This window comes from Pongo abelii, chromosome 6, assembly GCF_028885655.2.
Source record: "Pongo abelii isolate AG06213 chromosome 6, NHGRI_mPonAbe1-v2.0_pri, whole genome shotgun sequence".
NCBI lineage: Eukaryota > Metazoa > Chordata > Mammalia > Primates > Hominidae > Pongo > Pongo abelii.
The window spans coordinates 61,422,353-61,448,455 of NC_071991.2; the positions used below are offsets into that span (position 1 = coordinate 61,422,353).

A 26,103-nucleotide genomic window follows, 5' to 3' on the forward strand; every position below is an offset into this window, starting at 1 on the left:
ACCTCAATACTGTCCTTGTACTTAGCTTGTACTGTGGCAATGAGCCTTTCCTCTGAACGAATCTTTTGCAGTACTTGACTATATGTATTTAAAATTATCTCCTTGTCTGCATCACCTTGATCCTAAATGAAATCACACACACAGAATTATACACAAAGGAATATCCAAAACAGCTAAGGCCTCCAATAACAATAGATAAACTTCAAAATTATGCCTTTAACAGATTTCTGCAGTGATTTCAAAACAGTTCTTAAACACAAATGTTTTCCTACAGAGAAGACAGATAGATATCAAAGATGTTCATATGGCGGCCAGGCAACATAGTGAGACCAGTCCCTAAAAAAAAATTTTTAATTAGCTGAGCACAGTGGTATACACCTGTAGTCCTAGCTACAAGGGAGGCTGAGGCAGGGAGATTGAGGAATTCAAGGCTGCAGTGAGCTAGGATCACATCAATGCACTCCAGCCTGGGGGACAGAGCAAGACACTGTCTCTCTAAAAAAAGCAAAGCCATTGATATGGGAAACTTTACCCGTATTACACCATTATTCCCAAAGCTGTGTGGAGTAAGAGCATTAATGGAAATCAGGGATACTAATATGCTAAATATAAGAACTGTAAACAATATATAGACCTTCAACACTTTACTTTTAAAAATCACCTGTTAACAACTACTTCTAAAATCAAGTCTGACAAAACTATCTATATCAGGACTATTTAACAATATAAAACTTCTTAATGTATTTTTAATGCCAATATGAGTAAAATTATAAAAAGTAAAAAAAAGAAAAAACAAGTAAAATGAGAAGCCTAACCACTGAAACATTGGAAAGCAGCCTGAATAACTGGGAAGAGTCCCAATGAGCAGTAATTAAAATTACAAAACACCCTTTGGAGTAACTACACTAATTTTTACCTTGACACAGTAACAAAGAATATACACAATGGAGAAAGAAAGATGACCAATCCATCTTGTGTGTCAACTTTCAGAGCTCTCTCAGATTTTAAGTTTTCACAAACTTTAAGGAGTCTCTTCTTATAGTCATTTGGTATGACACATTCAAGAATCAAAAAATATAGACAAGACTGTCCACTCAAATTAAGAGCAGTTTTCTTAGAATTAAACAAATTTTTTACGTGAAATGTCCTATTAAAACAAAAATGTCACCTAAGAATAAGACTTTGCATTGTGTTTGGATTAGAACTAGACGTTGTTACTCTTTCAAACAAGCCTATCAGAAGAAAGCTAAGATCAGTCTTAATACTTTCTAACTAGCAAGAAAAACTCTATTATTGGTTAATACCTTCTAACCATGAAAGGAAACCACACTGCTTCAAAGGAGGCAATAATAAAGAATATTGATACTCACAACCAGAGCTATCTCCAGCTCTTTGCACACACTTGACTCAGTCTTCTCTAGGATTTCATCAATATTATCCATTGCGTCTTCTGAAATCAGTGATTCTTCCATAGATAGGTCAAAAACCTCATTTGCAAAAACACATGAAATATCTCATTTAATTCAATCAGCATTCATTGTGCCTTAATACCTGAAGCAGAGTATTAAGCTACACCCTGGGCAATGTAAAAGAACTAGGAATGCAGGAAAAAAAAGTGCCTACCCTCATAAAATTTATGCACTGAAAGGAAAAGGTACATACACATAGCATACTGTAAGAAAATAAATGGTTAAAAGAGGAAAGAGGACAATCCTTAGGAAAAGTTGAGAAAAAGAAGGAACAAGACCGATATGATTTTTTTGAGACTAATGAAAGGAGCAATCTGACTAAAAGCTAATAAAGAACCTTGACTGGCAAGGTGGCAAGTTTAAATCTGATACATAGTAGGTAGACGATGTCAGCTCTTGAACAAAGCACGTGATTTTTAAAATATATATTCCCTGGTTTATGCTACAAACACAACTGGGCAGGAGCTTTTATTACCTTTAAGGTTCTTTGGAACCATGCTACAAGACGCTGCAAAGAAGCATCTGTTTCACTTCTAACATTGGTGAACTCCTCTCTTTTATCACACTTCCAGTCATAAAATTTTTTAAGTATTTCATCAGAATTTGCTCCTTCTTTGGCTTGTCCATACACTGCTTCTAAAGAGACTGACAAATCCTGCAGAGAGATATACTTCTGTTCATTAAAGTTTATTAACTAATTCAGGATTCAAGCACTGTGTTAGGATCTAAGGGGTAAAAAAGCAGTATGCTGAATCCCCATTCTTGAGAATTTCATAAATACAACTTAGAATCATCAGATAGAGATGAAAACACAAAACTACCTAGAAGGTGGTTTATTTGGACCATAACAGTAAAGTTTATTAAGTGAATTAGTTACAAATAGAAAGCTTTATATCCTTATGGTTTTTAATTAAGTAGACATTACCCTGTTTTCCCTAACTTTTTGTATAAATTTATTAAGTACAAGAGTAATTTTGCTACATGGATATATTGCGCAGTGGTAAAGTCTGGGCTTTAGCGTATCTATCATCCAAATGTACACTGAACCCATTAAGTAATTTCTCAACATCCACCACCCTCCACCCCTAATCACCTTTCTGAGTCTCCTTTGTCTATCATAAGAATCACTACTGTTTGTCCTGGCATGAAAGTTTCTAAGACCGATTGCCAAATAAAAATAAACTACACACCAAAATAGACAAATAATTCTAATTAAGTAAAGACATTAAACATATATATGGACAATCATGCATCACTTAACAACACGGATATCTTCTAAGAAATGCATCGTGAGGCAATTTCATCATTATGCAAACATCATGGAGTGTACTGATGCAAACCTAGATGGTATAAATTTACTACACAACCAAACTACATGCTATAGCCTACTGCTCCTAGATATAGCATGTTACTGTACTGAATAATGTAAGCAATTGTAACAATGATTGCCTATGTAAACAAAGAAAAGGTACAGTTAAGTAATATAATTTTATGGCACCACCACCATACATGCAGTCCATCATTGACCAAACCATGCAGCCCTTGACTGTACTTAAAGGCATTTTTTTAATGAATTGGCCTGGCTGGGTTTGTCGGGGCAGGTGCACAAAAAAAAAAAAAAACAGTAATAATAAAATTTTTTAATGTAATAAAGAATTGGAAAAGACAAGATAGGCACAGTCTGCTAGCTCTCTCCAGAAATAAAAACTCTAGAAATTTTACAGAGATAAGAAAAAAGCTTAAGAGATCTCAGAAGTTTTTAATCACAAAACTCTGAGAAATCTTAGGCAGAGGATGGTTGGTGTTTAGCACTGAATTAACAAAGTCCCTACAAGTGAAAGAAGGACTGTGTCACAGTATAGAATTACCTGTGGGAAAAGAAAACTTTTTTCATAGGCCCTTCTCTCTCCCTCACATCAGGAAGAAAAACAGCAGCACCATCAAGAGGCAACAGGTTTATGCAAGTACAGCACAAGAACACAGATGAGGCAAAAATTGATAACCAATATAGAAGAGCTGGCCAGCCCCTGACCATTCTCTTTCCTTCACTTCTCCGCTGAATATCTGGCAGCATTTACATCTAAGGGTGGTAGTGTCTGGAAAGGAGCAGTAGCTGAGGCAGAGGGAATAGAGGTTTGCTGAGGAGTAAGACAGACCACCCAGGAGAGAAGCAAAGAGGGAGTAGATAATCCCTGATTGCAACATCAGAAGCTCTGGACCCTTAAAAACAACTCCATTCTATTCCCTAAACCTATCCAAAGTCTTAAAAGTTGTGGTCCAGATTTTCACTCTTCCCTAGGCCCTTCATATAACTACACAAGAGCAAAGAACTAAGGTAGCTTATAGTTCCAAGGGAATATGAGATCTTGAGGAGAGATAAGAAGAGGATAAAATGGTGTGAACAGCACAAGCACTCTGAAAGAAGTATAAAAAACTAAGCCACTTTATAAAAAGGAAGCAAAATCAGTGTCAATGGCCCAGATAACAGTAAGAACTCAAAAATAAGCACAATAAATATTCTCAATAAAAGAAAGAATATTGGAAACACAAAGCCAAGTACTTATAAAAAATAACCAACTGAAGATATTAAATATAAAAGAAAGAATCTTTGACATACAAAACACAATGGATTGGCTAAATGGCAGAAGGGACACAGCTAGAGGATTAATTTATTAACTACACGGTTAAGCCAAGGATCCCACCAAAAAGACACCAACAAGATAAAAAGATTTTATTTATTTATTTAGTTTAACCCACCTCCTACATAAGATAAAAAGATTTTAAACAATAGATTAGCCATTAAAATATGTAGATAACAGAAATAGAAGTTTAAATATCTATCTAACAGAAGTCTCAGAATAAGAGAAAAATTTAATGGGGGAGGGAAGTATCTCAAGAAATAATTATCAAGTATTACCTACAATTAAAGAAATATATAAAACCTCAGACTGAACTGGCTCAGATTCAGTCAAAACATAAACATGTTCTGATGCAACTTAAGAACAAAGTCAAGAGAAAATTTTAAAACTTCCAGAGGGAAAAAAGATCACAGAAGAACAAAGATTAGACTGATATCAACAATTATGGAAATAAGGCTGGGCACTTTGGCTCACGCCTGTAATCCCAGCACTTTGGGAGGCCAAGGCAGGTGGATCACTCGAGGTCAGAAGTTCGAGACCAGCCCGGCCAACATGCTGAAACCCCATCTCTACTAAAATTAGCCGGGCACAGTGGTGCATGCCTGTAGTCCCAGCTACTCGGGAGGTTGAGGCATGAGAATTGCTTGAACCCAGGAGCCAGAGGTTGCAGTGGGCTGAGATGGCACCACTGCACTCCCGCCTGGGTGAAAGAGCAAGACTCTCTCTCAAATAAAGAAAGAAATAAAATTATAGAAAGATACAATAGATTATTATTGTCAAAGGTGTAAAGGAAACATGGCCTTTGAACTTGCTATTTTATAGTCAGCTAAACGACTATTTGTATTTGAGATTGAAATGAGATATCCTAAAATATCAAATAACTCGCAAAATCAAATACACAAAGATTTCTTTGAAAGCACTCTTAGAGAAAATATTCCAATATACAGAAAGAGCCAAGAGATAATGACTTACGAAATAAGAATGGAAAAATAACTCTAAAGTCTATTTAACTGAGCTATCACACACAATATCTATAATAACCTGTGACTAAAATCCTAGACAATTGTGGTTGGTTCACTGGTTGGTTTGGGGAAGGAGGTGGAGAAAGAGAGGAAAGACACCAAAGGCAGATAAGAATGTTCTAAAGTATTAGAAGAGTGGCCGGGCACAGTGGCTCACGCCTGTAATCCCAACACTTTGGGAGGCTAAGGCAGGTGGATGACTTGAGGCCAGGAGTTCAAGACTAGCCTGGCCAACATGATGAAACCCCATCTCTATTAAAAACACAAAAATTAGCCAGGCCTGCCTGTAATCCTAGCCACTCATGAGGCTGAGGAAGGAGAATCACTTGAACCCAGGAGGCAGAAGTTGCAGTGAGCCAAGACTGTGCCACTGTACTCCAGCCTGGGCAACAGAGTGAGACTCCATCTCAAAAAAAAAAAAAAAAAAAGTATTAGAGGTGTAAGTTAGAAAAGGAGAGAAAAAGAAACCATGATAAACAGAAACAAGTTTTAATAAAACAGTAATTATAAATATGTAAATTGTTACCAACAAAAAAGATATACGTTGGGTGCTTTCAAAAATTAAATCCATTAGTGTGTTATCAAGAGGGCATTTCAAAACGTGAATACAAAAGGTTAAAAATAAAGGGAGAAGCCAGGTGCGGTGGCTCACACCTGTAATTCTAGCACTTTGGAGGCCAAGGTGGGTAGACTGCCTGAGCTCAGGAGTTCGAGCCCACCCTGGGCAACATCGTGAAACCCATCTCTACTAAAATACAAAAAATTAGACAGGCATGGTGGTGTGTGCCTGTAATCCCAGCTACTCGGGAGGCTGAGGCAGGAGAATCACTTGAACCCGGGAGGCAGAGGTTGCAGTGAGCTGAGATCGGCCACTGCACTCCAGCCTAGGCGACAGAACGAGACTCCATCTCAAGAAAAATAAAAATAAATAAAATAAAAATAGAAAAAAAGAAAAGATGTTACAGTGTTAACCAAAAAGAAAGGTGGGATAGGAACTTAAAAGGCAAACAAAAAAAATTTTTATTTTATTTTTTAAAATCTAAGTGAAAAAATAAGATTACATAGTAGTTAAAAAGAAAACATTTTTATTATTTTTGACTTTTAGTTTAGGTTTGGAGGTACATGTGAAGGTCTGTTACATAGGTAAACATGTGTCATGGGGGGGATACACATTTTTAAATACATTACAATCATGAATACCTTAACACCCAACAATGTGGCACTGAAATACTTTGAACAAGAACCAAAAGAACAATAGGGACAAATAGGGACAAACCTATCTATTTCAGATATATGTAACAAAAATATCTCAAAGACTGATATACTGAACCAACCAAAACCTAAGCAAGTTTTAGATATATCTAAAACTGTACACCAAGAAAACCGAGAATACAATTTCTTTTTGAACTTAAGACCAGTCACAAAAAATCAACCATGTATTGTACGCCACAAAAGAAGTCTAAATAAAATGCTGAGGAAATCAGAAATCAAGAACTTTAAAATTTATTTGACCTTCATTACAGAAGTATCTTTCTTGGCTACTTGAAAAATATAAACTATTTCTCAGCAAAATAAAGAGAAGTTTAAAGAATATTTTGGTGACCTGAGGGAATACTAGAAGTGGAGACAAGCCAGATAAGGCAAAAAGTCTTCTAGCATTGAACTTTTAAAAGAAAAGAGGTTTAAAGATGATCTTAATTACAGAACCTTAACCTACATTTACTAACAGTGAGAAGAAATAAACCTTTAAGGGATAAAGTAGAAGTTGCATTGTGGAAAGCTAAATACTTACTATATTACTGCCCTTTTATATGCAAGGCTTACTTCAACATTCTGGAAGAACTTATATTATTTATGCAATTCCATTTAAGAAAATATTTCAAACCAGGGCTCCAATGGTTCTTAAGCCATGTGGAACATCATCAAAACTACATCTTCATCCAGCAGGACAGAAAGAAACAATGCCCAGATGTCCCTGAATATCTTCTTCTCCAAATTTCTAGCAAGCTTATTCCCTGCAGTCCACAACAAGATCGATATTAGCTACTGGTCAGCTTAGTACTAGAGTAACTGACCAAAGCAGTAAAAATTCAAAGATACATAAAAAGTAAAAGGACTAGAAGAGAAAAGATTAAAGAGTTATTGTTTTCAAATGAAAACATATGAAAATGAAATGAAAACATTTCAAATGAAAACATTTCAAATGAAAACATTTGAAAACACAGAAAGCACAGAGTATCAACAGACAAATGAGAACTAAAAGAGAGATCAGCAGAGTTATCAGAGAAACACCAGTACATAAAAATGAACAGTATTCCTCTATTCAATCAAAAATAGGAAATGAAAAGATAATATTCATAAAAGCAATCAAAAGCATAAATAAATAAAAGTTAAATGAAGAAAAAAGCATGAGGACTTATAGAGAAAAATTTTAAACAATATTAAAGGACAAAAAAGATCTGAATAAGTAGAGAGAAACATTATTATTAGATGAAATTAACACTGTCATGTTCATTCACCCCAAATTAAAGTCATTCCTGAGCTGGCAAGACAGAGCTGAAGACAAGATTCCACCATATCATATAGCTATATGTACTACAGTACTCTAGCCTCTGATCACATCAGGGAGAAACTTCCCTGGTCATGGAGCCTAAAAACCCTCTAATTTATGGATCAGAGTTGATCCCTTCTCCCTGTAACATGTGGTCCTACTACATTTTCTGCTAGCATGCAATGGACGATAGGGACCCACATACCTGCTACTGCTCCTGTCTCCATTAATTTCCCCAGTGAATACTGGAGTCCCTAGCCATTTTACCTTGTTTGCAAGATAGATATGCATATAAACATAGCCACAAAATATATTAATATAAACTTTTAATCCCATTAAAAAGAAATCAGAATTCAGGAAACAAGAAAAACTTTTGCAACCATCACAGAACAATCTAAAGTCTTAAGGTAAATGCTAATTTCACTTCTTAAATAAACTTACAAATTTAACGTATATTTAATATATTTTTAATTCCAACCTGCAACGTTTTTAAGCGTTTATTAAGAGATGACTCATCAACTTCCAGAATAAAATCTTCTACTGACATGTACAGCTTCTGCTGCATTTCATTTCTTTGGGCAATCAAAATATTCCCTTCATTCTGGAGGAAGAAAAAAAGAATAACTATCATTAATACATCAGGTCTTTTCTGCATATGACCTGTATGAAAAAAAGTGATCTCCAAAATTAACTTTATATTCTCCAAACGTAATAGCATTTAGGACATTTCTCTCCTTAGATCAACATAATGACAAAAAAACTTCCTTTCTCTTAATTAAAAATAAAACATTTAAGTTCAACAACTCTGATCTGCTAATTTTTATTTTTCCCATTACTTCTGCAACAATGAAATTTTTGTTTTTCTTACAGAAAATTATATAAGTTCCTACTAATTATATATGGCCTCTTTTCTATTCCCATCCCATTCTCAACTCCTTCAGCTACTCATCCTTCAAGATACACTTAAACACCAGGATAAATCCTCCAATTTGTCCAACAGGCTGTGTTTGGAAATACATATGTGAAAGATATCCAAGAACTCTATGCATTTTATTATAGCACTTACCATACTGTATTAAAACTATATATTAATATATCCATCCTGTATCCAAGAAAGAAAGAAAGGATGATGTCTTTTAAAAATTTTTATCTCTATTACCTATAACAGTGTCTGGCACATACACTTAAAAGCCTGAATTTTAGGATATTTTTTCTTGCATAAGCTCAACCAGGCTATTTTAAAACTATAAATAAAAAAGAAAAGACCTCAAGTAAAGCCTATTGTTTTCATCATTAAAAAAAAAAAAAAAACACCTGGGTGCAGTGGCTCACGCCTGTAATCCCAGCACTTTGGGAGGCCGAGGCAGGAGGATCATGAGGTCAGGAGATCGAGACCACGGTGAAACCCCATCGCTACTAAAAATACAAAAAATTAGCTGGGCACAGTGGCAGGCGCCTATAGTCCCAGCTACTCAGGAGGCTGAGGCAGCAGAACAGTGTGAACCCGGAAGGCAGAGCTTGCAGTGAGCCAAGATCACACCACCGCACTCCAGCCTGGGCGACAGAGCAAGACTCCGTCTCAAAAAAAAAAAACACATGTCCACATGGCAATCAAGTTAAAGAACTATGCAAAATACTTGAATAAAAGTTAACAATTCTAAGCCAAAATCAGTACAATAAGGGAAATAATATGATGATTTCATTTGAGTGGCTATTATGATTGTATATTTAGCCAATAATCTACCCTTCCATCTATCAAGTAAACTTTAAGTCCGGAAACGCAGTAGTAGAAAAAAAAAATTCTGCTTTCAAAAAAAGTCACATCTGTACTCATAGGATACTAAGTGCTAAAGCTCCATCCTGAATACTTTCACTATGCTCAAACCACAAAAACAAATAAGGCAGGTTTTTTTTCATCTTTTCATCTTATATGAAAATACATTAAGAAGTATTTTAATATCAATAGTGTGGTTTAAATGGAAAAAGAATAGGCTTTGCTGTCAGACATGTCTGGGTTCAAGTTCCATATTAACATTTAGAACTAGGGTCCGGGCATGGTGGCTAACACTTGCAATCCCAGGACTTTGGGAGGCCGAGGCAGGAGAATTACTTGAGCCAAGGAGTTCAAAACCTGTCTAGACAACATGGTAAAATCCCGTCACTACAAAAAGTACAAAAAAATTAGCCAGGCATGGTTGGTAGTGCACGCCTGTAGTCCTAGCTACTTGGGAAGCTGAAGTGGAGAATCTCTTGTGCCCTGGAGGTTGAGGCTGCAGTGAGCTGGGATCGTGCCACTGCACTCCAGCCTGGATGACAGAGTGAGACCATACCTCAAAAAAAAGAGTAATTTTTTAATTTTAAAAAATTACAACTAGGTAATCTTGAACAATTTCCTTACCCTTGTAAGCCTGTTTCCTCACTTATAAAATGGGAGCAAATACGCCCATTTTAAAAGTTAATGTAAGAAAATGTTTATAAACACACTGCCTGTGTTTCATAGAAATTAAAAAATTATTAATTCTGCTGTCATCTTCTTTCTCCCATAATCAGAAGTGATCAGTTAAAATCTAATATGTAAAATAACCAAAATCAAATCCCTTCTCCAAACTAAACATTCCTGGCATTTTCAAAAGCCTAGTTATCCTGCTCATACTTCTCATTCAGAGCCAGTCAGGCTGCCAACTGATCAACCTAGGTATGATTAGGGAGTAAGATTTACAGGGTACAATCCACAGAGGCAGAAACCACAAATATTTAAGATGGAACAAGTCCAAACACAACAAGTATAGAGCTCACAGGTGCTAGGGAAAGTTATGGTGGTTGTAGGGAATGGTTTACAAGAAAAACAGGAAGTTCTGTTCAGCCCAATACAATAAATTAAAGAAAACTGCAACAGGAAATAAATATACTTGTACCTAAGCTAATAAAGAATTTATGTGAAATATTTCATTTTCATACCCCTACTCACACACACAAACAACTACCTCCCAACAGTAGGTGACTCAGACACTAATTAATAGTAAGGCAGAGTCTTATATGCATAAAACACACCACTCAGACCAGAAAAGATCCACATTAGCATGTATGAAAGCCACTCTGGTTTACAAGCCTAATGTCCCTCAAAAGCCAATATCTCTTATAACAACTCCATAGGTATAGCTTCCAGGGTCTCTCAAGGGGCATGTTTAGTTACAAGAGTCAACATCAAGTATTTGTAGTTTGTAGTTCCTCCCAGTACAGATGCAATTTGACAATCATAAGTTATATTTACCATAAATAATGTTGCCTGGTAACACAGTTGAAATATTTTATCATATTATGAAGGGAACAAAGAGAGGGAGTTAACCAAAGGTAAAGTTTTCATGCAAAAGGGGAAAAGATTTTGTTACCCCTTATCCACAGTCACCAGTTGTCTATTACACCTTTCTTACAAGGCTATAAATGAAGGAAATTATTAATATGAAGATACTATAAAAGTTAAAGATTTTACACCAACTATCATTACAATATCTCCAGTTCCTTTTCTTTCTAGAAAGATAACATTTCCTGAGTTCTAATTTATTACACCGTGATCTGAGAGACTGTTTGTTACGATTTCAGTTATTTTGCATTTGCTGAAGAGTGTTTTACTTCCAATTATGTGGTCAATTTTAGAATAAGTACCACGTGGCACTGAGAGGAATGTATATTCAGTTGATTTGGGGTAGACAGTTCTGCAGACATCTACCAGGTCCACTTGATAGAGAGCTAAGTTCAAGTCCTGAATATCCTTGTTAATTTTCTGTCTCGTTGATCTAATACTGATAGTGGGGTGTTAAAGTCTCCCATTATTATTGTGTGGGAATCTAAGTCTCTTTGTAGGTCTCTAAGAACTTGTTTTATGAATCTGGGTGCTCCGTGGGTGCATACATATTCAGAATAGTCACCTCTTCTTGTTGAACTGTTTCCTTTACCATTATGTAATACCTTTCTTTGTCTTTTTTTATCTTTGTTGATTTAAAGTCTGTTTTGTCAGAGACTAGGACTGCAACCCCTGCTTTCTTTTGCTTTCTATTTGCTTGGTAAATTTCCCTCCACCCCTTTATTTTGAGCCTGTATGTGTTTTTGTGCAGAAGATGGGTCTCCTGAATACAGCACACAGATGAGTCTTGACACCACTTAGCTAATTTGCCAGTCTGTGTCTTTTAATTGGGGCATTTAGCCCATTTACATTTAAGGTTAGTATTGCTCACTCAAAACCACACAATTTCATGTAAATTGAACAACTTGCTCCTGAATGGCTCCAGAGTAAATAATGAAATTAAGGCAGAAATCAAGAAGTGCTTTGAAACCAATGAGAACAAAGAGACAATGTACCAGAATCTCTAGGACACAGATAGTGTTAAGAGAGGAATTTATAGCACTAAATGCCCACATCAGAAAGCCAGAAAGATCTCAAATCAACACCTTAACATCACAATTAAAAGAACTAGAAAGGCAAGAGCAAACGAACCCAAAAGCTAGCAGAAGACAAGAAATAAGATCAGAGAAGAATTGAAGGAGACAGAGACACACACACACACAAAAAAAAACACTCCAAAAAAATCAATGAATCTAGGGTCTGGTTTTTTTAAAAAAAAAAGTAACAAAATAGACCACTAGCTAGACTAATAAAGAAGAAGAAAGAGAAGAATCAAATAGACTCAACAAAAAATGTTAAAGGGGTGTCACCACTGACCCCACAAAAATACCAACTACCATCACAGAATACTATAAACACCTCTACACAAATAAACTAGAAAATCTAGAAGAAATGAATAAACTCTTGGATGCCTACACCCTACCAAGACTAAACCAGGGAGTGTGGGGAAAAGAAAGAGAGATCAGACTGTTACTGTGTCAATGTAGAAAGAAGTAGACGTAAGAGACTCCATTTTGTTCTTTGTTAAGAAAAATTCTTCTGCCTTGAGATGCTGTTAATCTGTAACCCTACCCCCAACCCTGTGCTCCCTAAGACATGTGCTGTGTCCAAGGTTTAATGGATTTAGGGCTATGCAGGATGTGCTTTGTTAAACAAATGCTTGAAGGCAGTATGCTTGTTAAAAATCATCACCACTCCCTAATCTCAAGTACCCACGGACACAAAACACTGCGGAAGGCCGCAGGGACCTCTGCCTAGGAAAGCCAGGTCTTGTCCAAGGTTTCTCCCCATGTGATAGTCTGAAATATGGCCTCGTGGGAAGGCAAAGACCTGACCGTCCCCCAGCCCGACACCCATAAAGGGTCTGTGCTGAGGAGGATTAGTAGAAGAGGAAGGCCTCTTTGCGGTTGAGATAAGAGGAAGGCATCTGTCTCCTGCTCGTCCCTGGGCAACGGAATGTCTCGGTGTAAAACCCGATTGTATGCTCCATCTACTGAGACAGGAGAAAACCACCTTAAGGCTGGAGGTGAGACATGCTGAAGGCAATACTACTCTTTAATGCACCAGATATGTTTATGTATGTGCACATCAAAGCACAGCACATTTTCTAACCTTGTTTATGACACAGAGACATTTGTTCACATGTTTTCCTGCTGACTCTCTCCCCACTATTACCCTATTGTCCTGCCACATCCCCCTCTCCGAGATGGTAGAGATAATGATCAATAAATACTGAGGGAACTCAGAGACCTTTGCCGGCGCGGGTCCTCCATATGCTGAGCGCCGGTCCCCTGGGCCCACTTTTCTTTCTCTATACTTTGTCTCTGTGTCTCTTTCTTTTCTCAAGTCTCTTGTTCCACCTGACGAGAAACGTCCACAGGTGTGCAGGGGCAGGCCACCCCTTCTGGAAGAAGTTGAATCCCTGAATAGACCAATAACAAAAACTCTGAAATTGAGGTAGTAATTAACAGCCTACCGACCAAAAAAAACCCAGGACCAGACAGATTCACAGCTGAATTCTACCAGAAATACAAAGAACAGCTGACACCATTCCTTTTGAAAGTATTCCCAACAATTGAAAAGGACGGACTCCTCCCTAACTCATTTTATGAAGCCAGCATTATCCTGATACCCAAACCGGGAAAAGACACAACAAAAAAAGAAAACTTCAGGTCAACATCCCTGATGAACATCGATGCGAAAATCCTCAATAAAATACTGACAAACCGAATCCTGCAGCACATCAAAAAACTTATCCACCACGATCAAGTCCACTTCATCCCTGGAACACAAGGCTGGTTCAACATATGCAAATCAATAAACGTAATCCATCACATAAACAGAACCAATGACAAAAACCACATGACTATCTCAATAGATGCAGAAAGGGCTTTGATAAAATTCAACATGCCTTCATGTTAAAAACTCTCAGTAAACTAAGTACTGCCAGAACATATCTCAAAATAGTGACAGTTATTTATGACAAACCCACAGCCTCAAATTGAATGGGCAAAAGCTGGATGCATTCCCTTTGAAAACCGGTACAAGACAAGGATTCCCTCTCTCACCACTCCTATTCACCATAGTATTCGAAGTTCTTGACAGGGCAATCAGGCAAGAGAAAGAAATAAAGGGTATTCAAATAGGAAGAGAGGAAGACAAGTTGTCTGTTTGCAGATGAAATGATTTTATATTTAGAAAACCCCATCGTCTCAGCCCAAAAACGTCTTGAACTGATAGGCAACTGCAGCAAAGTCTCAGGATACAAAATAAATGTGCAAAAATCACAAGCGTTCCTACACACCAACAAGAGGCAAGCAAAGAGCCAAATCATGAATGAACTCCCATTCACAACTGCTACAAAGAGAATAAAATACCTAGGAATACAGCTAATAAGGGATGTGAAGGACCTCTTCAAGAAGAACTACAAACCACTGCTCAAGGAAATAAGAGAGGACACAAACAAATGGAAAAATATTCCATCCTCATGGATAGGAAGACTCAATATCATGAAAATGGCCATACTGGCCAAAAAAATTTATAGAATCAATGCTATTCCCATCAAGCTACCACTGACATTCTTCACAGAATTAGAAAAAACTATTTTAAATTTCATATGGAATCAAAGAAGACCCCATATAGCCAAGATAATCCTAAGCAAAAGGAACAATGCTGGAGGCATGACGCTACCTGACTTCAAACTATACTACAAGGCTACAGTAACCAAAACAGCATGTTACTGGTACCAAAACAGACATATAGACCAATGGAGCAGAACGGAAACCTCAGAAATAACATCACACATCTAAAACCATCTGATCTTCGACAAACCTGACAAAAACAAGCAATTGGGAAAACATCTCCTATTCAGTAAATGGTGCTGGGAAAACTAGACATATGCAGAAAACTGAAACTGAACCCCTTCCTTACATTTTACACAAAAATTAACTCTAGATGGATTAAAGACTTAAATGTAAAACCTAAAACTATAAAAACCCTAGCAGAAAACCTAGGCAATAGCATTCAGGACATAGGCATGGGCAAAGACTTCATGACAAAAACAACAAAAGCAAATGCAACAAAAGTCAAAATTGACAAATGGGATCTAATTAAACTAAAGAGCTTCTGCACAACAAAAGAAACTATCATCAGAGTGAACAGGCAACCTGTTCTCCTGAACAGGAGAAAATTTTTGCAATCTACCCATCTGACAAAGATCTAATATCCAGAATCTACAAAGAACTTAAACATATTTACAGGAAAAAGACAACCCCATCAAAAAGTGGGCAAAGGATATGGGATATGAACAGGCACTTCTCAAAAGAAGACATTTATGCGGCCAACAAACATATGAAAAAAAGCTCAACATCACTAATCATCAGAGAAATGCAAATCAAAACCACAAGAAGATACCATCTCATACCAGTTAGAATGACGATCATTAAAGTCAGGAAACGATAGATGCTGGAAAGGATGTGGAGAAACAGGAACACTTTCACACTGTTGGTGGGAACGTAAATTAGTTCAACCATTGTGGAAGACGATATGGCAATTACTCAAGGATCTAGAACCAGAAATACCATTTGACCCAGCAATCCCATTACTGGGTATATACCCAGAGGAATATAAATCATTCTACTATAAAGACACATGCACATGTATGTTTACTGCAGCACTGCTCACAATAGCAAAGACTTGGAACCAACCCAAATGCCCATCAATGATAGACTAGATAAAGAAAATGCGGTACATATACACCATGGAATACTGTGCAGCCATAAAAAGGAATGAGTTTATGTCCTTTGCAGCCAAATGGATGAAGCTGGAAGCCATCATCTTCGGCAAACTAACACAGGTATAGAAAACCAAACACTGCATGTTCTCACTCATAAGTGGGAGTTGAACACTGAGAACACATAGACACAGAGAGGGAAACAATACACATCAGGGCTTGTTAGGAAATGGGGGGTGATGGGAGGGAATTTAGAGGACAGGTGCAGCAAACCACCACAGCACATGTATACCTATGTAACAAATCTGCACATTCTGCACATGTATCCCGTTATTTTTTTTTAGAAGAAATTTAAAAAAAAACATTTCCTTATGTTCAACAGATAAAAACCACAATAGAGAAAAATTCTCAACTCACCACATATTCACAAGTTTTAATATTCTCCTGAGCCAGATTGTATTCTGCCCATATTATCTCTAATCCATTCAAAGAAGCTGGAGTAGTAAAGCACCCTTCATCCAACACTTGTATAGCATCTGAAAGGTCTTTTCCAAAACGGACACTGATGCCGACATGCCTATTTTTAAAAATATCAAAAAGAAAAAGATCAATAAATTAGAAAGCTGGTGTGAGAAAAAGTTACACTTTAATAGTAATGGTCTAAAAGTTATTGTTTACAGCACTGGCTTTGAAGGGGTACCTTTTAAAACTTTATATAAAATCATGTATAACTTATTTTTTTCAGTCCACATATTTTTATGCAGACATGCATAATTTAATATAAACTTTTAATTAAAAAACATCTGTGGATATACTAATTTCATGACATAAAAAATATGAAAAAATTAAAAATTTTTGAAACTATAAAAAAGGCAACTTCGAAAGTCTGCAGAATTTGAAATGGTACCAAATGAACCTTCAATTTTTGGTCTACAGATAATTTACAATGTCTAAGAGAAAAGACATATAAGAAACCCACTGTATCATAGGCTAATTGATCTAAGCAAGAGTTAAGTTCCTATGGCATATTTTTAGTCACAAAAACAGCACTTCCAAATAAAGACCCAAAACATTTCTAATATTAAACACTAAAATATACATGTCCTATACATACATTTAAGAAAAAGCAATAAAAACAACAAAGATAATTATTTACCCAAACTTTGGTGAATGAGTGGGTGACAGCAGGGTTAAATCAAGGAATAAATGTTTGCAAAGCGAAAATTTTAAGAAGCGCCCCCTACCACCACAGGTTCAAAAACAATAACAAACGTAGTGGGCTCACTGAATGCTTTCATGTCACATCGTTTATTGCAAAGGCATCTGTATGATTCTTGCATACTTTACAAATTTTTATTTTATGATAATCTGTACATACTCATTCACTCATTCATTTTCCAACCCGCTTATTCCAATCCAGGGATTGCAGGTGGCCACATCTATCTCAGCAGCTCAGAGCGTTAAGGTAGGAACCAATGCTGGACATGACACCATTGCACTGCAGGGCACACTCATGCTCATCCACACTCACTCATACTGGGACAATACAGACACACCGATTCACCTAAGTGGGATGTGAGAGGAAACCACAGTATTCCAAGAAAACCACCCAAATATGGAGAGAATGTGCAAACTCCACACAGACAGTGTGGCTCCAGCTAGGAACTGATTTTCTTCTTCAATGTTATAATGAAATAATGTTGAATGAAAACATGTTATTCAAGGACATGCTGTACTCCTGAAAATAACCCCAAGCAAAATAACTGGATATGGTAGTTTCCCATCAAACTATCACTTAAAAGCTATGTTGCTGTTTTTTCAATTTCAGTCTCAGTTATGACCTTAGAACACTATAGCTCCAAGCAGTGACAGTAGAAACCTGACAAAAACAGCATAAAATTCATCTCAGAAATAACTATCTTTCTCTCTTTGAAGTCATAAAAATACAAAGGTTAAATTTTAAAGCAAAAATGGCAAGCACACAATTTAAACAAAGCACCAATTGATTAACAATTAGTTTAAGATATCCTTCTGAAAAATATGGTTTTACCTACCTCATTTCTTTCAGTATTTCCATCTTAGCTGCCAGATTTTTCATTCTGGTATCTATACAGGTCTTCAGAGTGCTTTCTAAGTGGTTAGTCAAATCCACAGCAGCTGCCTTCTCTTGCTGAAACAAAGAATAAGCACATCCTAGTGAGACCCAAATAGGAAACTGTATTTCTGCTATAATTTAAATAATTTTTGGCTGGGCCCAGTGGCTCATGCCTGTAATTCCAACACTTTGGGAGGCCAAGGAGGACAGATGGCTTGAGCTCAGAAGTTTGAGACCAGCCTGGACAATGTGGCAAAACCCCATCTCTACGAAAAAATACATGGGTGTGGTGGTGCGTGCCTGTAGTCTTAGCTACTTAGGAGGCTAAGGTGAGAGGATGGCTTGAGTTAGGGAGGCAGAGGTTGCAGCGAGCTGAGATTGTGCCACAGCACTCCAGCCTGGGCAACAAAGCCAGACTCTGCCTCAAAAAAAAAAAAAAAAAAAAAGTTTCCAAATTTGAATAAAATATAATAGAATCTAGCTGCTGATTTTTATTTCAAATTAATATTTATTTTTAACTGCTTCAATTAAATAAAGAATGAAGGCTTTAATGATTCTAAACAAACTATACATTATCACTCTTGGCACAGCTTTTTGGAATTTATTCATTCATCATCTTTTTTTGGTGCTATGTCTTTTTTTAAATTGTAGTAAAATATACATAACATAAAATGTATCATTTTAACCATTTTAAAATGTATAGTTCTGTTGCATTAGGTACATTCATATTGTTGTGTAATCATCAGCACCATCCATCTCCAGAACTTTTTCATCTTTCCTAATTAAAATTCTATCTATCAAACACTACTCCCTATCTCCCCTCCCCCTCCCCCAAGCCCCTAGAAACCACCATTCAACTTTGGGTCACTACAGATTTGACTGCTCTAGGAACCTCGAATAAAAATACTGTATGCAAATATGCCTGTATTAATGTCAAGCAACTCCCTTTGGCACAGGGAGTATCTTCTAAGCAATAAAGAGAGACATTTCATAAAGATAAATGGGTCAATTCATCAAAAAGATCCAACAATTCTAAATGTATATTTGCATAACAACTTTTTTAAAAAAAATCACAAAATCTGATAGAACAAAAGGGAATAAAACAGACAAAACTACAATAATATTTAGATTTCAGTACTTCTCTCTCAGTAGTTGACTGAACAAGTAGAGAAAGAATCTGTCAGGGTCTAAAAGACTTGAAGTCCACTATCAACCAACTCAGCCTAATATTTATAAAACACTTCACCCAACAACTATAGGATACACATAACTTATAAAAATGCATGAAACATTTCCAGACAGACCATATGCTGGGTAATGAAACAAATGTCAATAAATTTAAAAGGACTGAAACCATTCAGAGTATGCTCTCTGATACCAATAAAATTAAATTAGAAATCAGTAACAAAATATATTGCAGGAACCACTGAGTATTTATCCAAAAGGAAGGAATTAACATGCACTCCTAAGTTTACTGCAGCACTATCACAACATCAAAGACATGGAATCAACCTAAGTGTCCATCAATGGATCAAGAAAATGCAGTATATATACAATGGGATACTATTCAGCCATAAAAAAAGAATGAAATCCTGTCATTTCCAGCAACATGGATGGAACTGGAAGTCATTCTATTAAGTGAAATAAGCCAGGCACAGAAAGAAAATATTTTACATTCTTGTTAATATGTAGGAGCTAAAAAAAGTTGATCTCATGGAGGTAGAGAGTGGAATGATAGATACCAGAGGCTAGGAAGGATGTGGTAGGGATAGAAGAATAAAGAAAGTTTGGTTAATAAGTACAAACATGCAGTTAGATAGAAGGGATAAGTTCTAATGTTTGATAACAGATGACTATAGTTAACAACGTATTATATATTTCAAAATAGCTAGAAGAGGTCTTGAAATGTTCCCAACACACAGAAATGATAAATCCTTGAGGTGATCAATATCCTAAATACCTACACTTGATCATTACACATTCTAGGCATATGAGAAAATATCACATATACACCAGTAAACATATACAAATACTATGTACCAAGAAAAAAATAAAATGTATATTGGGGAAATCTTCAAATTTGCGGAAATTAAGCAACATGCTTCTAAGTAGTTCATGGTTCAAACTAGGATTCACGAGGAAATGTTTTAAATATGCTTCACTAAATAATAAACAAAACTATCAAAATTTGTGGTTTGTAAATAAAGCAATGCTTAGAAAGAAATCTTTATCTCTAAAAGTATATTACAAAAGAACAAAAGATTTAAAACAATAATATGGGGACTTCAGGTTTTGGTTTCACATGTAAGGAGCCTGGAAGTCACTACGCCATCCTAACACATATTAAAAAGCTGAACAAAGTGGAAATCAACAACTTTTCTCGGATCTGTAAGAAAAGGTGAGATAGGCAGGGTCACTGGGAAAACTGCTACTCCTAAAATTAAACAGACAGACAGGGATACAGAGAATCACAACATACTGGAACAGAAATTTCTACAGGAAGCAGTGCCTAGATCGGAAAACCCGGACTGCTGACAAACTGCTGGAAACTAGGTGTGGGCAAGACTGACAGCTGAAAGCTCCAGGGGCATCCAGTCATGGGGGCCCCCATGCTTTTGTGAGTTTTACCTCCAGGAGCTAGATCAGGTTCTCACAGTAAATACAGTATCATACATATCATCGCAGTAAAATCCCCTCATGCTTCCAGCAGTGGGAGGGGAAAACAAACCATTTTGAAATATCCCAGAGCACTCTGTACTTCTTAATAAGATCTACCCTGAAAAGAAACCAGTTAAGCAGAGCCTAACCTGCTGAGGTTTCATCAAAGCCTAACTGACCTGGGGGACGGAAATATCCAACTCCAGCCAGCTCTATCCTTCCACATGGGAGGAGGTAAATACTCAATTCCATCCTATTCTAGCCATCCTATCCCACCTAAAGGGGGAGGAAAAAAATGAGAAATGCTTGTGAATTCAAAGGCCAGAGGCATAGACTCACAAAAAGACTGAGACCTAATCACAGGACTATACAACACATCACTCCCCCATACATCTTACAATTACATTATTAAAGACATATTTAAACCAATTGCTTTTTTACCTGATATATCATATACAGTTATCAAGAAAAAATTACAGCTAGACACAGTGGCTAATGCCTGTAATTCCAGCACTTTGGGAGGCTGAGGTGGGTGAACTGCTTGAGCCCGGGAGTTCAAGACCAGCCTGGGCAACATGACAAAACGGTCTCTACCAAAAAAAAAAAAAAAAAAAATGCAAACATTAGCCAGGCATGGTGGTGCACACCTGTAGTCCCAGTTACTCAGGAGGCTGAGGTGGGAGGATCACTTGAGTCCAGGAGGTGGAGGTTGCAGTGAGCCAAGATCACGCCACTGCATTCCAGACTAGACAACAGGGCAAGACCCTGTCTCAGAAAAAAAAAAAAAAAAGAAAAAAAAATTACAAGGCATACTCTAGGGCAAAAACTACAGTTTGAAGAAAGAAAACATTCAGAACCAGATGTAGAAGGGATGTTGGAATTATCAATGAATTTAAAACAATTATGATTAATATGCTACGCATTATAATGGAGAAAGTAGATAGCATGTAGTAACAACAGATGGGCAATGTAAGCAAAGAGATGGAAATCCTAAGAACGAACCAAAAAGAAATGTTAGATATCAAAACACTGTAACGGAAATCAAAAATGCCTTCAATGGACATCCTAGTAGACTGGAAGTGGCTGAGAAAAGCATCTCTGAGCTTCAGGGTATATTAATAGGAACCCCAAAACTGAGAAGCAATGAGAACAGACTCAAAAGAAACAACAGAAGACCTAAGAATTGTGGGACAACTACAAAACATGTAACATATGAGTAATGAGAATGCCAAAAGGAAAAGAAATACCTAAAACAATACTGAGAATTTTCCTAAACCAAAACATGGATCCAGGAAGCTCAAAGACCACTAAGCTGAATGAACGCAAATAATAATAATAATAATAAAACTATGCATATCATTTTCAAACTGCAGAAAATCAAAGATAAAGAAAAAATCCTCAAAGAAGCCAGAGGGGAAAAAACACTTTACCTATAGAGGAGTAAAGGTAAGAATTATATTCAACATCTGATATACTTTGGATGTTTGTCCCCTCCAAATCTCATGTTTAAATGTAATCTCCAGTGTTAGAAGTGGGGCCAAGTGGGAGGTACTGGTTCATGGGGCAGATCCCTCATGAATGGCTTAGCACCATCTTCTTGGTGGTGAGTTCTCACTCAGTTCACATGAGATTTGGTTAGGACCTACCCCTTCTCTCCCTCTCTCCCCACGAGATATGCTGGCTCCCCTTTGCCTTCAGCTATGACTGTAAGCTTCTTAAGGCCCTCACCAGAAGCAGATGCTGGCACCCTGCTTTCTATATAGCCTGCAAAACCATGAGCCAATATAAACCTCTTTTCTTTATAGTCAGTCTCAGATATTCCTTTATAGCAATGAAAACGAACAAAATATCTCTTTGGCAAGCACGCAAGGAAGTAGAGAATGGAGTGAAATATTTAAAGAGTTGAACAAAAAAAAGGCACCAACCTAGAACTCTGTGTCCTAAATCATCCTGGAAAAGCAAAGATGAAATAAAAGACCTTCTTAGAGAAAAAAAAAAAAATGAGGGACTATGCAATTGGTAGACCTTTCTTGAAAGAAATGTTAAAATATGTTTTTAAAGAGAAGAAAAATAATATAGGTCAGAAACTTGTCTCCACATAAAAAAGGAAGAGCATCAAAGCAGGAATAAGTGAAGGCAAAATAAAAACTTTTTTTCTTATTCTCAATTGATCTAACAGAAAACAGTTTCTTAAAAAATAATAGCAACAATGTATTTGATTATATATGTTTATATGTACATATATATGCTTACATATAATTATATATAAGTGAAATGAAAGACATCAACAACACAAGGAGTAAGAGGGAGGAATTATGATTATTTTCTTATAATAAGATGCTCACACTACCCATTAAGTGATATAGTGTTACTTGAAAGCAGGCCTGAATTAATTGTAAATGTATACTGCAAACTCTAGAGAAACCACTAAAAAACATTTTTTAAAAAAGTATAACTGACATGCTAAGAAAGAAGAAAAAACAGAATCATATAAAACACTCAATTAAAGCACAAAAAAAGAGGAAAAAAGTGGAAGACAAAAGAACAAGCAAGAGCATCAGATAGATCTTAATCCAACGCAGCCACATCAATAATCACTTTAAATGTCAACGGTCTACATCACGGGTCCCCTCCCCCAGGCCATGAACTGGTAGGGTCCATGGCCTGGTAAGAACTGGGCCACACAGCAGGAGGTGAGTAGCAGGTGAGCAAGCATTACCGCCTGAGCTTCGCCACCTGTCATATCAGCAGTGGCATTACAGTCATAGGAGTGCAAACCCTATTGTGAAGTGCACACATGAGGGATCTAGGTTGCATGCTCCTTATGAGAATCTAATTAATGCCTGATGATCTGAGGTGAAACAGTTTAATCCCAAAACCCTCAATCTCCCTCCTGGAAAAATTGTCTTCCATGAAACTGGTCCCTGGTGCCAAAAAGGTTGGGGACCACTGGTCTAAATGCACCAATTAAAAGACGGACTGTCAGAATGGATGAAAAAGCAAGATTCAAATACACACTGTCTACCAGAACCTACTTTAAATATAAAGATAACTACAGATTAAAAGTAAATGTGGCCAGGCATAGTGTCTCACACCCGTCATCCCAACACTTTGGGAGGCTGCAGCTGGAGAATTGCTGAAGACCAGGAGTTCAAGACCAGTCTGGAAAACATGTCAAGACCCCATCTCTTAAAAAAAAAAAAAATTGCCAGGCATAGTGGTGCATGCCTGTAGTCCAAGCTACTCAGGAGGCTGGGGCAGGAGGAGGATAGCTTGAGCTATCCTTGAGAGGAGTTTGAGATTGCAATGTGCCATGATTATACCGCTACACTCCAGCCTGTGTATTTATTTATCAAAAAAATAAATAAAATAAAAATTAAACAGATGAAGAAAAATATACCATGCTAACACTAATTAAAGGGAAACAAATTAACATAGGTACTAAATACTAGTAGCTATACTAATTTCACACAGAGTAGACTTCAAAGCAAGAAAAGTTTTCAGTGATAAAGGGAACACAAAACAATGATAAAGGGGTCAATTCTCTGTATGTGCCTAATAATACAGCATCAAAATATATGACTCAAAGACTAACAGAACTGCAAGGAGAAATAAATAAATCTAGTATTATAGTTGGAGATTTCAACATCCCTCTATCAGAAGTGAACAGATCTAGCATGGAAAAATCAGTAAAGATACATTTGAACTCAACACCAATAAACTGGATATAATTAACATCTATAGTGTACAGTTGATAATTAACATCTACAGACTACAGCTGACTCTTGAACAAAGCAAGTGTTAGGGGTGCCAATCCCCTACAGTCTTGAAAATTAATGTATAACTTTTGATTCCACAGAAACCTAATTACTAATAGCCTACTGTTGACCAGAAGCTTTACTGATAAGACAAGCCATCAGTTAGCAAGTATTCTGTATGTTGTATGTATTATATACTGTATTCTCAGAGTAAAGTAAGCCAGAAAAAAGAAAATGTTATTAGGAAAAGCATAAAGAGAAGATATATTTACTATTCATTAAATGGAAGTGGATCATCATTAAGGTCTTCATCCTCCCTCATCTTCACATTGAGCAGGCTGAGGACAAGGAGGAAGAGGAGAGGTTGGTATTCCTATCTCACCGATGGCAGAGATGGAAGAAGTGGAAGGGGAGGCAGGAGAGGCAGGCATAACTGATGTACCTTTTATTTAAAATATCCACATATAAGTGGACCCACGTAGTTCAAACTCACATTCAAGGGTGAACTATGCTTCATCCAATAACAGCAGAATATACATTCCTGTCAAGATCACATGGAAGATTCACCAAAATACGCCACCACATTCTGGGCCATAAAACACACCTTAACAGAGTTAAAAGAATAGAAACTGTACAATGTCTGCTCTCAGGCCACAGTAGAATAAGCTAGAAACCAATAACAGAAAGATAATTGAAAAAAAATCTCAAAAACTGTAAGGATTAAACATTACTAATAACATATGAGTCAAAGAAGAAATCTCATGACAAATTTAAGAATACTTTCGAGATAAAAATACAACTTACCAAAATTTGTAGAATGCAGCATAGGCAGTGCATTGACAAAAATTTACAACATTGAAATGCATATATATCAGAAGTGAAAAGAAACTAATATTAATAATCTAAGTTTGTTCCTTAGGAAACATAAAAAGAACAGCAAATTAAATCTTAAATATGCAAAAATAGGAAAGTATAAATCAATCTATTTGAAAACAGGAAATCAGGAGAGAAAAACCAACAAAACCAAAAGTTGATACTCTGAAAAGATGAATAAAATTGGTAACACTATAACCAGGCTAATTAAGAAAAAAAAGACAGAGGACACAAATTGCCAGTATCAGAAATGAAAGAGAGGGCATCAGTACAGATCCAATGGAAATTAAAACTTAAAAATATTATGAAAAACTCAAGTCCCACAAATTTTATAACCTAGATTAAGTGAACTAATTCTTTGAAAGACAAAATCTGCCAAAGCCCACACAAAAATAATCTGAACAGGCCAGGTATGGTGGCTCATACCTGTAATCCCAGCACTTTGGGAGGCTGAGACGGGTGGATCACGAGGTCAGGAGATCGAGACCATCCTGGCTAACATAGTGAAACCCTGTCTCTACTAAAAATACAAAAATTAGCTGGGTGTGGTGGCGGGCGCCTATAGTCCCAGCTACTTGGGAGGCTGAGGCAGGAGAATGGCGTGAACCCAGGAGGCGGGGCTTGCAGTGAGCAGAGATCGTGCCACTGCACTCCAGCCTGGGCAACAGAGTAAGACTCCGTCTCCAAAAAAATAAAAATAAAAATAAAAAATAATCTGAACAGACTTATTTCTATTTTTAAAATTGAATCAACCATTAATAACCTTCCAAAACAGAAAATGTCAGGCCTATATAAGTTCACTGGTAAATTCTACCAAACATTTAAGGAAAAAACTATACCAATTCTCAGTCATTGAATAGAAGCAGAGGAAATACTTCCAAACTCATTCCATGAGGCCAGCATCAC

General features: G+C 36.7%; 1 protein-coding gene across 2 annotated transcripts in view; it reads right to left on the minus strand.

Moving 5' to 3' along the window:
- The window catches only part of STK31 (serine/threonine kinase 31), a 142,464-nt gene that overhangs the window by 68,884 nt on the left and 47,477 nt on the right, over positions 1-26,103 (minus strand). For both annotated transcript variants that reach the window (XM_054559383.2, XM_009242947.4), the window contains exons 9-14: positions 17,868-17,983; positions 16,231-16,390; positions 8,160-8,282; positions 1,945-2,124; positions 1,371-1,487; positions 3-122 (exon numbers count right to left, since the gene is read on the minus strand). In XM_054559383.2, coding sequence (XP_054415358.1) covers positions 3-122; positions 1,371-1,487; positions 1,945-2,124; positions 8,160-8,282; positions 16,231-16,390; positions 17,868-17,983 — 816 coding nt within the window. The remainder of the gene's footprint in view (positions 1-2; positions 123-1,370; positions 1,488-1,944; positions 2,125-8,159; positions 8,283-16,230; positions 16,391-17,867; positions 17,984-26,103) is intronic.